Here is a 14,762-nt window from a genome sequence, read left to right on the forward strand (position 1 = left end):
CACTCTGCTGCACCTTGCTCTCTTGCCACACATAAGGACTTTTCATGTCACAGCTCAGCATGTTATCACGAGTGGGCACAGGGGCTGAGAAATCCAATTACTAGCACTGTGTCAGGCCCCTGCTATCATCCTTATGTATGCTATAGTCATGTTCCTTAAATCAGAAAAGATGTGCTTATTAGCTCTTTCTCTTTTCTTCAGGCCAGTCTTCCACCTCCATTTCGATCTGTGTCTTAGATACAAGCTGTAGCCTCACCAGTGTCACTCCTCTATACAGTGTAGCACTGGGTGGGTGGCTAATGCTACAGACATTGGTTCTGACTGTCTTATATTAAGTGGTATCATGGTGCAAAGCTCACTGCGGTGGATAATGGAGAACCTGGGAGAGGATCAGAATGCCTCCCAGATGCCAAACAGATTGGCCTTTGTGACAGAGAAATGGAAGAGCATTAGAAAGTGTTGGAAGGCCTCCTTCGTGCGTTTCTTCTACCCAGTAGGTGGAAATCTAATGCATCTCAACACAGTGGAGACCTTGCTGTGTTTGTCTGATTTCTTTTATTTGCTGCTAAGTGATGTTGACTATTCAGGTGGAGAAAACTGTGTAATTATTTTTTTCATTTGTTTTTTTCCCAAGCCGTGACCCGCTTTTCTCCGTGGTGACCCACCTCCTCTTACTGTATTAATAACCTGCCCATAACACATACTGTCCTATTTTGCAAAATGTGTTTCTTTTCTTTCTTCCTTTTTTTTTTAAAGGAAGGAAAAATTTGAAAACACAAGAACACGAGAGAGCAGGAGTCATGCTGGTACTTCTATGACAAGATAAAATGGAATATAAAACAGTCCTGGCTAGCATAATGTGGCTTCACATTCAGTCAAGTTCACTTTATATTAATTATGTAAGGCCAGTCTTTTGAGGAAAAGCAGAAGCTCACAGAGGGAGAGGAAATCCAAGATATTGGTTTTCTGCCCGGTGTGCCATCCCCAGTTGTTTGGATACAAGTGGGCATTTCAGATGGCTAAAAGAAATAACACTTAAGAGGTGAAAAAGTAATCTTTTCTCACTGTGAGAAATGTTTGCACCAAGAATAAGAATAATAAATAAATAAAAATAGAGTTAGAATCCTTGATATTTGTGAATAAAGCAATGAATTGGACTTCCTATTCACTAAAAGCCCCATAGCACACAAAGCAATGTTTTCTGTGTTGCAGTGTGCTATTACCTTGACATTAGCGCTTTATCTTTTCTCTTATGTGGAACCATTACTTTTTTATTAGACTTATATTTTGGTTTCCTTGAAGAATATTTAATTGTCAGCCATAGATCGCAGTGACATCTGTTTTTACCTTACAGATTGGACAAAATATAACAATAGTCCATAGTGCTTCTATCCTTAAGCCGACTCTCCGGCTCTTTTTCTCTCCATCCCCACTCACCACGTACAGTAGCTTTCATCTATGCTCCAACCCCATTCATTGATGTAATTTAAGAGTGTGCCCCTTTGCTTCTCCCAGACTCAAGGGTTTAGGAGCAAATTAGCTCGCTAGCTCGGTCAAGCTTAAACACAGAAATGCTGCATTTGTTCCAGTGTATTTAAAGATGTCCTCTGCAGATGCATTGTAGGGGAAACGAGCCAAGCAGACAGAGGCAGGCAGGCAGGCGGTCTGGCTGGCTGGCATTGTGGAGTGGGCAGTTTGCAACAGGGACGCCGGCAGCCTGCTGTGCTGAGTTTGAGGGGCGTATTATATTGTTGTTGGGGGCATTCAGCGCCTGAGTACAGGTTAATTTGAAGCTCGTCATTAGAAGGGCAATTTAGCTGCTCAGACTTTACAAGGCCAAAATTCACCGTGCGATTTTTGCAAAGTGCATCACGTCATGGTAAAACACTCTATTTAAATGCATACACTTGCCGATGCAGTCGCTTTACAAAGAGATCTTTAAATCACTCATTGGGATTGTGTTGCTTCTTGTTTGTAGGTTAAAAAAAACCAAACGCAAATATTGTAATTCTGAAACATGCTACCTGCTTTTTGAAAGTCGGGATCCAAGAGAACTGAGAATAGTACACACTAACAATTCTTACAATTTGTCTTGATAATAGAAAAATATGGTAATAATAAAGCAAAGCTTTTTAAATGCTTTACAGTGCTTTTCCAATTAGGAAAACTGCAGTTTTGTTGCTGGCACCTTTGAAAGATTCCTTCATGCATGAGCTCCCCCCTGCCACCAAATGCTTTTTCAATTGGAAATACATCAAATTATGTGAATGAGATGAGCCCAAGTTTAAGATTAATTTCGACTTTAATTGCATATTATATATTTTAAAATAATCATCCATTTAAAACACTTCCAATCCAGAGATGAAATTTATCTGATGAAATTCATCACCAAATTATATCCCTGATTAGTTTTTCTGTTTTTTTTCCTCGGGAAAGTTATATGTCCACAAAATTATCCAATTTAGTTCAGTAAAGTTATTAAGCTGATTTCTTTTTTCCTATGACAGTGTTGCGGTTGGCATCATTATCTCGCAGAAGAAGAACCACGTGTACAGTACAGATTTTTTTATCGTCTATTCACTGTACAGAATTAGGGAAATATATAATTAAATCCAATCTGCTTTCAGTAACCTTTCAGTATCTGAAATGCAACTGGAATTTTAAAGTCCAAGTGCTGTATTTATTTATTTATTTATATAGTTCTTTAACAATAATGCCAATTAGCCCTAAGGATGGTGGTTTGATTACAACAGCAAAACCTGAACAGAATAATTGTGGGATATGGATATCATAATAATATGAATTTTAGTGTCCACTTAGTGTCATCACATGTTGTATGAATTGGCACTGTGGCTGAAGCGTGGGGTACTTTTCTGCCAGACACGATCCTGGCCTTATTTTTATGGAATTCTGTGAACATGTAAGTGTATTGTTCTGGTGATGGAGCCTGTGTTAAGAACCTTTTTACTGCCTCTTTAACACAGTACAGCTGTGTACAACTGGGCTTAGCTCTTTATGCGCTTCTGTCTGGGTTAAATCTAGTCCAGAGTGCCTGTGGAGAGAGTTAAATGGTCACTGGCTGATGTACTATATGAAAACCAGGGCATAAATTCTGATGTCTGTTCAAACAAGACCTGAACACTGTAAATCATGCCCCTTCAAATGTTCTTTATGTCATGACCCGAGCCGAGGGTAATACTTTTAGAGCCTTTAAAACTGTTCCTGAGACACTGCAACCTCTAGGAGCCAGCTATGGTAGGAGTAGGCCACAATAAGGTGAGACAATTCTCTCAGCAAGACAGCATGTGTTGCCAGGGCATGGAAACCAGCCCACCCACGTATGTCATAATGACAACCAGTTCACATCGTTTCCACTACATCAAGCAGTCCATTGGCTAGTGGTCCTGCTTTTGAACAAAACACTGCTCTGCGATGACATAGTGATTTATAAAACAGCATAGCGATCACTTTTTTCATCCTGCTGCTGTTACACAGCTGTTAAACAGATGCCGTTTGTACCAATTTAGAGGCAAGTGCATTGTTTGTCAACACCACTTTGGAAATTCATTCTTTATACCCAGACCCATTATAGAAAGCTCTAGCGTTGCTGGATGGGCCAGCAGCAAGGGAAGCGAGCATACGGTGGAAGTAAAAATTTGCAGAATTTGGCACGTACTGTTGCTAGCATTAGAACAATTATTGACAAGCATTTCCAAAGAACAGAAAGCGTAAGACTGGCTCAAAATGAAGTTAACTTGCCATCTTACATCAGGTTTTCGGAAAGACATAAGTAGGCCTGGTAGTAGTGACAAGCTGTCAGACACTCAGTGCAGCGCGGGATGTATTAGGCAGTGAATGTGTTCTTGATAAATTGACTGCTACTAATGCTCAGAAATAGAACGACGGCCCTATGAACCCCCGGCTTTAACAGTCATAAGACAGTACTAACAAGGCCACACAGTGTGTCTAATTTTCTTGACAATTAATATTTGACCGGCAGAACTGAAGGAATTCTGAACAGATAGGCAGAAATTAGAGAAGGTTTTTGGGTGAAGGATTCATTTAATTACATCAACGTATATGAGACAGTAGAACTGATTAGATGAAAGAGCAAGACAAAAGGAGGGGACGCATAAAGGATGGCCTTGTGCAGGGAGCTGTGAGGGATGAATTAGACGTTTCGGGGGGTGGGGGGGATAGCTTGATGTGACTGAACCAGATGCTGTAGGGAGAAGGAGAGGACTCGATGCTGTGCAGAGAATGATGGCTTACGTGGCGCAGTAAGGGTGCCCCTCTACTGTTTGTAAAAACAAGACCATCACACTCCATCTTGCTGCTCCCGCAGGAGCCAAGCCTCAAGGCTGATTTATGGCCCACAGACTGAATTGGCTGGCTGGGATGACAGCAGTGCTTGGACTCTCCCTTGTGAGTAGTGTAGGAGGCTGCTTGGCCAAGCCTCAGCCTCAGCTGGCCGTAGAACTGTCCTTTGCTGTAGTTAGGACAGACTAGATGTTAAGCTCTATTTGTTGTGTTAGGATCGGAGAGGACCAAACCTGTTAGTTCTTGAGCATATTTTGAACTCTAACCAACCACAGACAGGCACCGTCTTTTCTGTTCGTGCAGTATTTTTTCTCTCCCTTGTGACGCTTTCATCAGCTTTTGCATTACAGGCTCCATCAAGACTCTGTAGTAACAATTTAGATTTAATCATGCTTTGCCATGTGACTGCCAGGATGGAAAATTAATATGGAGTAGCAATTAGAAAACAGCCCTCTCATTGTTAAAGATACTGTGGCATACCAAGATGAGACCAGAAAAGTGGACATTTTAGCTGCAAATGAAAAGCTTTAAATGAAAACACACACACACGACAAGAAATTTTGACTCCTTAGGCCTTCGATCGTGTTTATAACTTATGAGTCGATTTTTGGATTTTACACCTGTACTCCCAACCAATGAAAAGGGGCACGTAGCATAATGGCAGTGTTGTTGTGTGCAGACTATTTGGTAGCGTTGTTACTGAATATTTAATGGGGATTAATATCAAAGACAATAAGGTAACAACAGAAAAACAAGCAAAAGAAATCAAAGGGAATTGGTAAAGTCTGTGGAGGCCATAAGTAAAGCATAGCGAGGTTTAAATTAGTCTACATTATTTCCTTTCATAACAGTTCCATCACAGGAAGCTGTGATGCTGTCTGGATGTCTGTTGAGTAGCATCTGTTTTCATAAGACCATCAGTTGAAATGCATTGTTTCTTCTGCATCAAAAATGTCACATATAGAGGAAGTACAAACAAAAGTAGTTTAAGCCACAAGTGGCACTCTTAGTAAGATGATTTATCATACCGTACTGCTGTTCCTGCACTGCTGTTCATAATTCTTTTTAGGGTTTATCATCCTGTAAAACCAAACTGACTGCATCGTGTCATACTGCAGTTCCCAGTTGTCTTGTGGTAGTCAAACTAAGACATACAGAATTATGATTTTGTCACCTGAATCTGGTTCATATCTACTCAACCCTGTCTCTGCCCCTCCAAACTGGTATTCTCTGTTTTGCCGCTGATTTTACAGGATTACATCATTATTTTCTACCTTCAGGCTGTGTGCGCTACTTTTGGAGGGATAAGCGTTTGCGTTTTCCGAGTCAGGCAAACAGGACGCAGAATAGCTGGCGAAAGCTCAGGGAATTATACGGGGAGGCGTCTCGCTCAGTGAACGCATCCCTTCCCTTTTGTGTCAGTGGATTTTAGTCTTTTTGCTGATTCTTCTTTTCTTGCTACATTAGCAACAAACAAATAGCACCTGCAGCTGCATAACATGAAGGGATCATTATACGCAGTGCACAAGGGTAAACTGAGCAACGAGCTTGTCAGGATGTGGGATTCCCTCGCTGAAACTGAAGATCTGTCTGCTGTAAGCTGAAGTTCAGACACCTTCATCTGATTGAGTCAAATAGACAGGACAGAATCGGCTGCCGGCAGGTAACAGATGCAAGATGAGATGGAAGGAAGCATGGGTTTTTCACCCTGTGTTGATGCAAATTGGTGCTATAACTACAAACAGAAAAAACATGGAGTCCTATCAGGAGACTTTAGCTTTTGCACATGTTTTATTTTTTTAATTTCATATTTTCAATCCTATATATAAAGTCCTTTCTACTACCTTGGAGTCAACATTAGAGTGCAGCATGTTTGATATAATAGTAGTGTTGTGATCTTGATACATGATTAGAGTTGTACTTTATTACCATTATATTGCACAATATTTTAAATGAACAAATCAGACACACACACACACAAAATCTGCAGCCCAGCCTGTACCTCCTGGTGGAGCTCCCTTCGTAATTAATTTTGTGGATCGGAAATGCTCCCAATGACATCCTTCTCTGTTCCGTACTCTAAATCTGTTCCTGGAGCTGATTGGCAAGCTTATTTTCCTGATAACTTTGAATACACATGCACAGCAGGAGGGCCTTTACTGTCTTCTATTCTGTACTTGTTGACTTCTAAATCTAAGCAGTGCTGTAAAAGCCTTTAATTCATCTCCTGCCTTACACAAGCTTGTTTTTCTCTTATCTTTTAATGGGAGGAGATTACGTTTTGTTAAAGGTCGATGGCCTGTCACTTTTTTCATTTAAATTTTGTCTCCTCCAGTTTTTGGGGCCTTTTAGAGCAACATCTGCGTTTTATGAAGCTGCAAGGAAAGGCAGGATGTGTGAGTGTTAATAGCACTTGGCTTTCATAACAATGTCATTTACAACCCAGTTGCTCGCTCATAGACCCCTAAAGGAAAGGAGAGAAATGGCATTCACTGCATTTGCACGCACGGCGCAGTAGAGAGCATACAACTTGTGTATGTTTCTTTGTGCCTCAAGGCTTTTCACGCCTTAGAAAGTGCTTTAGGCTATAGAAATAAGCCAAAGTGTTTAGAGGAAATTGAATTCATTACCGAGATGCTTGTAAATTTTTAATCAGTGCAGCAAAAGATCTACTTTGTCAAACATGCCAAACAAGAATTTTGGTGAGATTTCAGATTGCTAAATATAGAGCTCAACTTTTGAATGAATGTAAAACAAAAGTTTTCAATAAGAGCACTAAATGCTCATGTGAACAATTATCTTTACATTGCCTCTTCGAGTTTAAATATTTATATATTTAAAAAAATGCGTTTTAAAGTGCCGTTACAGGTAAAGCAGTTACGCGGGGTTAAAAAGGCTTTGAAATTGTGCTTTTTTATGTTTATTTATTTTTCTATTCATCATCCTCTATTATGTTCTTGGTACCTGGAAAAAATTACTTTCTGTTGTGATTGCATTATTACATCCTGATTGGAAATGTTTAAACAAAACCCCCAACTCAATGCCTTTTGTCTCCCTGATTGCTGCCATTGCAGTTTCGTGGACCAATCAGCATTCATTGTCATTTCCATAGATGCAGGACTATAACTAGTGGGAAATATTCAGTTTTCACACATTATTGCTTCTTGGCCTCATCAAATGAGCTTAAATGTATGGTAATTAAATAAAGCAGCCTCGTTATGCCTGTTACGTATAATTTGGATAGTATTGGGTGATAATAATTCAAAAATGCATTTTACATATTATTAAATTGTGTGTACTTAAATTGTTACTGTGAAGTATAGTTCAGATGCTTCAAAGACAACGGGATTTCTTCATCCACATTCATTTGAGAGAGAATGTCATGTCAGTGCATGTCAGCCTGTGCACAATTAGACAGACATGATGAGAGAAATCCTCTTCTGTCATATGGACATTGGTAACTCATGGCTTGCGATTTCGGTGCCCATAGGCGATGATTCCTTCACAATTTTAAGACAGCTCGTGATATCCCTAACATACTCATTCAGTTATTCCATGACATGGTAACCGGTCATATCTGTCAGTCTCATCAGATTATACTTTATGAGAGACAACTCTGGCATATCTGCTCCTGAAAAGCCTGTCTCCAGTCTTTAAATATCGATCCCCGGGGCCTTAGCAGAGGTGCCTCTCATGAGTACAGAAAAGAAGAGAGAAAAACAGATCATTAGTGATTTTAATTAGGTGATCTGTCAAGCTGCGATTGCCAGATGTAAGTGTATGCATTTGGGTCGATCGCAATCCCTCTCACGATCCCTTCTTGTCACCTTGGGCCTCTGAAAAGTAGGATGGCTCTTGCTTAGAGTAAAACAAGCAGTAGGGGAGAAAAGAAATATGTCACTGTGCATGTGTGTGGCAGGTTTCTTCCTAAGAAGCAGGTGGGGGGTTCGGTTTCATATCGAGGTTTAGGAAAAATGAGTTTTGTTTGAAATTTTCCAAAAAATATCAACGTTCTGCTGCTAAAGCTAGAAATGTGACACCGTGAACATTTTCTAAATGAAATTGACAGAGGACAAACAAAATTATGTGTACATGAGATTTCTGAGTACTGCTCTTTGGACTGTTAAAGAACAAACAAGAATTAAAGCATTTGAGTTTGAGAGACTTCGGCTCCTTTTGTTGTTATAATGATGCAGAAATGTTCTTAAATGTTTTTCCCTCAACACAACAAAATGCAGAAGACGCAGTTATACAGACTCAGTTAAACATCATTACATATTTATAACCCGGCGCCAGATGACAGAAACAAAGAGGGAGAGAGATATGAACCGTGCAGCGGCACCGCAACTCGTCTGGTGTCTTTGTGAGATATCTGATTGCAATGTTTAAACCTGCCTTTCATCTAATGTTGCTACAGAAAACTCAATTATACAACAGCTGCAAATGGACTTTTGATTTAACAATTCATAATTTAATTGGCATATTAGACGTGCCCCTAACATCCAGCCCTAGTTATCATGGAGTAGTGTTAAAGGGAGTGCAATATTGCGCTCATGTAGATTGCAAAAAAATCATTTAGTAATGCTTAACTGAGTTTTCATGTGTTTTTCAAGTCAATTCTGACATACTTAAATCGTGAGGGGATTATCAGAATAAAGACGAAAATCAATTAACTTTAAGAACAAATATAACAATTAGGTTGTCTCTTTATTTCCCCACAGATCCCAGCGAGGGCTTTCACTGCCAGGATGAGTGTCGGATCCTAGGCCACTCTGACCGCTGCTGGATGCCTCGCGTTACAGTCCCAGCACGCGCCAAGTCACCCGAGCACGCTCGCAACGTCATCGCTTTGTCTATCGAGGCCACCACGGTGGACGTGCCACACTATGAGGATGGCACAACAAAGAGGACTTTTGCCACCTTTGGCAAGGATGGGTCTGAAGATGTGGAACGAGGAGACATAAAGGGAAAGCGGACTCAGGAGTCTCAGGTGTGTAGCCCCAAGGCCAATGGAGGGGCTGTTCGTGAAGCTGGCAATGGGCGGGAGGCGGCCAGTCCCATCACTTCCCCTGTGCACCTGAAGAGCCCAATGTGCAAGCCGTCATCTGCCTACAACACGCTTAAATGCCGTGACGCAGAGCGAATCGCCAACCACAGCCTGCTGCGGCAGCCGGAGGGGAAGGACAGTGAGCCGGCTGTAAGGGAGATCAACACGCTTCTCCACGACGGCCGAGACAAGGAATCCCCCAGCAGCAAGCGCCTGAAGGACATTGTGCTTTAGCAAGCTTCTCTGTGACACACACCAACATGTATACACACATCCAGTGTAAACTCACATATATATACCCCGCAATAGCTGTGTATACACAGAAGAAAATCTGGCTGTGGCAGTAGAGAGACACACCCATTTGCAGTATACAAAATTGAAAAACCAGCCTGGGCTGAAGATAAACTGACGTATGCTGCAGCTAGTTGTGTGCTCAGGCCCAGGTAGTGGATGTGGCTTCGTTGTAGTCGCAGTACTTTTTCCTTGTTTGCTTTTTGTTCAGATTTCTTTCTATCAGCCTGCGATGAGTGGACAGGCAGGTTACTGCCGACTGCATGGACACGGCCAGTGGAGCTCTCCAGCCCTCGACCCAAAGCAGGACTTTACATGTTTGGACACCTGAGGTGCCAGTTCATACGTACAGTTATGCCTTTTGAACTACTTTTGTATCACGAACTGATATTTGCCTTCTTTGGTTTTGCAGTCTGTTTTAGCTGCCAAAATCGCTCTTTGTTCCTTTGTATAGAGTTCTGTCACTGTAATAAACAAAAACAAATACACACAGGATTCATCCAAAAATATCATCAATTTACTCCTTCAGAAGTTTGCAGTGCATTCAGGAGAAGGAAGGTGAGGCCTCCCGGTCTCATGTCTTCCTGTCCCTGACAAATAAGAGAAACTTTCTCTGCATGTCCCTGAGGACATCCTCGTGTCATCAGCCTGTGAGGTCCTTACAGTATTTATATTTTATCACGGATGGAGCTGATTGAACTCTCGTTGTCTGCCAAGCCGCTCTGACTGCAGGAGGTGGGGACAGACAGATACTTGTGATCAAATTGCGTTGTATGAAACAAAAAAAAGACTTTCTGCTTTTGAAATCTCCTGTGCCCAACCTTGATTGTAGCCAGTGGAGCACAAATTAGAACTTTGTGCTTTGGTCTTGTACTTTTTTTGACTTTTGACTATGGGGCTAGGATAGAAGGGATCGTCACTCATGTCTTGCTATGTGAAACTCTGTATAGGGTTTACTATTATCATTTTTAATAACCTGTTGTTATGTGACAATCCCTTTAATGTTTTGTTTCAAGAGAAAAAAAATGAATAAACATTGGTGTTCAACTGAAGCTACAGTAGCGTTTGTTACACAAACACAAAAATAAAAAAAAACATATATGCCAAAATATATTTTATAAATAATTTAAAATGTATAATGAGAATATTTAATGCTGTGTAGTTATTTTATCAGTAAGTTATACTTGAAATTAACTTGCTTTTCGTTCATTTGTCTTTTGCTTTTATATTGAACCGGATTTGTTTTGGGTTTTTTTTTTTGTTGTTTATGTTCAAAACTTGGATTTTTTTTTTGTTTACTGTGTGATCCCTGGCAACTGTTGACTTGCAGTCTACCTTGTTGTAAAGAGTTTCTTATTGGTCAGTTCTTGTGCCATCCAGTTTCTGTGTGGGCTACCAGAAAATGTAAAAAGACAAAAAAAATTACATAAAACAACAACGACAAAAAAAAAAGCGATTTCAGCACCAACATTAGTGTGTCAGTTCAATGAGCTTAGAGTGAGATAGCAAAAGAAACCAAAAAAGATGCAAACACAACCTTAATGATTGCAGGATGTTGCTTCATCTCAGTATCAAAGGAGGAAGAACAGCTTCCAGTGTTCTCCAGGCTGCAACGAGGTTCCACCTATTTTATCTGTGTAATAGGTTGGCTTTCCTATATGGCCCAATCACGTGGGGAAAAAAAGACTTTTCCAACTTCAGATGAGGGCATTGTGATGTGCAGATTAGCTTTACTCAGCACTGCTGTCACCCTGTACCATCTGTGTTCTCCTGATCTCAAAGCTAAGGTTGAGACCACAGTGGCATAAGCAGGGCTCTCCTTTACTATGAGCACCACACAACAGACTGGGTGGAATCATGCGAGAGGGAACTAAGGTCTTGGAAGAACCGTGTTGCACATCAGCAATGTGGTTTTATGTTGCTTTGCAGTAAACTATGTACAATGTGGAAAAATATGAATGAAAATGGACAAATTGCATACAACAAACTAGATCTCTGTAGTTGAATGTTTTGCTGGTCTCACCCATGGCTTCTGGCAACATGAAAATCGGAATAATCACTGAATGTATACAGCAGCTTATAATTAAACTATTAAATGTTCTCTGCTTTGTTTTCTTGTTTTTACTCGACACCGGTGAAATTTCGGGTTGAACTGAAATTTGAATCCACTGCTTCTTAACAACCATTGTGTCTTTGTGTACTGAAAGAAGTTCTCAGCTGAACTTTATCCATCACAGTGCTGCCTAAATAAGTATAGTACTGTGCAAAAGGATTGAGCCACTTCCCCTTTTTTATTTTGCTGAGCTTTCTCATTACTTCTTTAGGTCGTCTTTGGGAATAGTTTTTTCTTTTGTTTCCTTCTGTGTCAAGATTACACCATACCGCTTCAATAATGTTGAGGTCTAGGCTCTGAGGCCAGGCCGTGACTGATAGTGTTCCATTGTGTGTTTTTCTATCCAGGTATACATTCACTGCACTGGCAGCAGTGTGTTCAGTATCATTGTCATGCTAAAAAATGAAGCCACTGTCAATCAGAAACTTTCCAGGTGGTATTGCATGGTGGATCCAAATTTGACAGTACTTCTTTATGTTCAGAATTCCATCAATTTTGACAAGATCCCCAATACCATGACAGAGCTTCCACTGTACGTGTACCGCGCCCTGTTCTCCTGTTTCCCTTTCTTAAGAACGGCTTCTTGACAGCTGCGCTTCCACTGAGACCATTTCCGAGACCATCTGGCCCTTCTCGACTGAAGAGCCAGATGCATTTCTCAGGGCCTGTGTCACTCTCTCAGATACTGCTGTAGATACTTTTTAGCCCTGATACTTCTTCTTTTGTCATCCACTTGCCCTGTTTCCCCAGTTGGTTTAAGGACACACTGGACATGCCAACATGTGCCAAGTTTTCAGCTAATAGCTTTTTGTAAAACTGTGATATTTTTGGCATTTTTCATAGATTCAGCTGAAGAAATGAGAAGAAATTCTGTTTTTGCAGTAGTTTTTGATAGAAACAAATGACCTAAAGAATCTATTTAAAATAGGTTCTTTGCTAGTTAGTCTGAAATGTGTGGACATACCACTGGTCGTCTTTTCTATTTAGGTTTCTTTTTTATGCTTGAATGATTCATATGTCAAACTGGTCAGTGTCCACAGAAAAACAAAATTCTTTTGGAAAGCCTGGAAAACTATTGCCCAAGATGACTTAAAAATTTCAAAGGAAGTCTGTGTCCTTGGAATCAAAATATAAACAAATGAGTGGTGGCGCAACACTTTTCTCACATTCAGACTGAAACAAAAAACGGAGACGTGAAGATATTTCTCAGCCAGGAATTGTTGTAATTTCAGTTCATCCTTGACGCTGATGTTCAACATGCAGCAATATATCAGTAATAAGTAAGCCGGTGTAGGAGGTGAGTGGAGAATGCAACAGGCTCTTTATTATGAGACAATTCAGTCTTTCCACAATACATTAACATTTTGTATTACAAAGTGAATTTCAGCACGCTGTTCTTGAAAACAGCACGATAACACATCAGCACATGTCCTTTCTGCTTGATATGTGATATCTGTTTGATATTAAGAGTTTTTGCTGAGGCTGGCTTAAAGCCTTCATTAATATTCCATGCATTCACTGTTGTTCTTTCCCATTATTTCCAAAGCAGACCTTTGGGAATCTTTCAGAAAGTGAGGCTAGTGTGTGTGTGTGTGTGTGTGTGTGTGCTAGTGTCTCTTTCAGACAGAGCGCCTTCATCCGCAACAGTGGGTCAAACATGCCACTTTTAGGAGATTTAACACTGTAAATGTCTCTCAAAAAAACTACAACGTAGACACTGATCAGGAGCACGAAGGCTGTCATCGAGACTCACATTCCACTGGTGGGTAATGTGCTTTCACAGCCAACAGTATGATGTCACTGAAACACTAGATCCCACTTGAAACATTGATTTATTAGTCGACTTTGAGTGGAAGGTTGTAAAAGCTATGAAATAAGTTGAAAAGCAAGACAAAGCTGGATTCTTTCTCAGCAAGTCTGAAACACTTTATATGAAATTTTCACTCAATAAAGGCTCCACTCTTCACCTCCCTCGCAGACAGCAGGTCTTTCCCACGAGTAAGGCGGTATGGATTGATAAAGGGAAGCAGAGATTAGATACAGAGCAGGACACTTTTTGCCACTGTAGCGACTGAACGAAGCAAACAAGCAAGAGGAAACACACATGCCACACAGCTGCCCTCTATGATAAGAAAAGAGGTTGGCTTCATTTCTATAATTAATTTGCCATTCCCTCTATACCCCCTGGTGGAGCCAACATGAAAGCTGGTCTGAAAGCACACTTGCTAACACATCCATTAGTCTATAAGGAGGATCTTGTTTCTTCCAGCTAAAGTCTCTCCTCATGGGCAAAACCACTATTCTAGCCCTGCCTCACTCATATGAATTACTCATGCCCTTTCAGCAGTGTTTAGACCCTTGGGTCCCCATAACAAACTTGCCTGAACCAAAGGTACAGTCCTGCCTCCAACTGAAGGGCAAAGTATGCATTTTAAAATCCATATTAGAGAACCCAGTCTCATTAGCATTAACCTGAAAAACAGACTCGGTGCCACAATACTGCAGTAATCCTTTTTTATTTTCTAACAAATACATGTAGCACGTTTGTCTCCTGCATCAATCCATTATCCCACTCAGTCAAACCTTATTTGCAATGCAGGAAATTCCCAAACTAGTGTTTTTCCATGCATATTTAATTACTCTTGATTCATGGTGGTCATGGAGAATATTCTCCATTAGGGTAAGATTTATATAAAAGGTTACTAGGACACACATCCTATTAACATCCTATTAATGTTTCAATTATCATTTAGCAAAATGGTGAGAGGGGGAATCTGAGATCAATTAAAATGATTTATTTTGAACACAGGCATCCGTTGAAAAAGAGCAGAAGGAGTGCCTGCAGCCTCACATTCCTTCAATACAAAATAGTTTGTCGCCGGTTCTTTTGAGTGAGACACACCCCTGACCAACCCCCATTCAGGCTCACTGATAGCTCACGCTCTAGTGACCTCATTTTATCAAAAGGGCTCGCAGCTGCTCTTGCCTCAT

At 40.6% G+C, this 14,762-nt stretch overlaps 1 protein-coding gene across 6 annotated transcripts in view; it reads left to right on the top strand.

Moving 5' to 3' along the window:
• Positions 1-11,758, top strand: part of pcdh19 (protocadherin 19) — a 52,822-nt gene extending 41,064 nt beyond the window's left edge. For all 6 annotated transcript variants that reach the window (XM_082548182.1, XM_082548183.1, XM_082548178.1 and 3 more), the window contains exon 5: positions 9,042-11,758. In XM_082548182.1, coding sequence (XP_082404308.1) covers positions 9,042-9,601 — 560 coding nt within the window. In that variant the 3' untranslated portion in view covers positions 9,602-11,758. The remainder of the gene's footprint in view (positions 1-9,041) is intronic.
• Positions 11,759-14,762: the final 3,004 nt, after the last annotated feature.

This window comes from Aulonocara stuartgranti (genome assembly GCF_965226115.1).
Source record: "Aulonocara stuartgranti genome assembly, chromosome: 2".
Lineage (NCBI taxonomy): Eukaryota > Metazoa > Chordata > Actinopteri > Cichliformes > Cichlidae > Aulonocara > Aulonocara stuartgranti.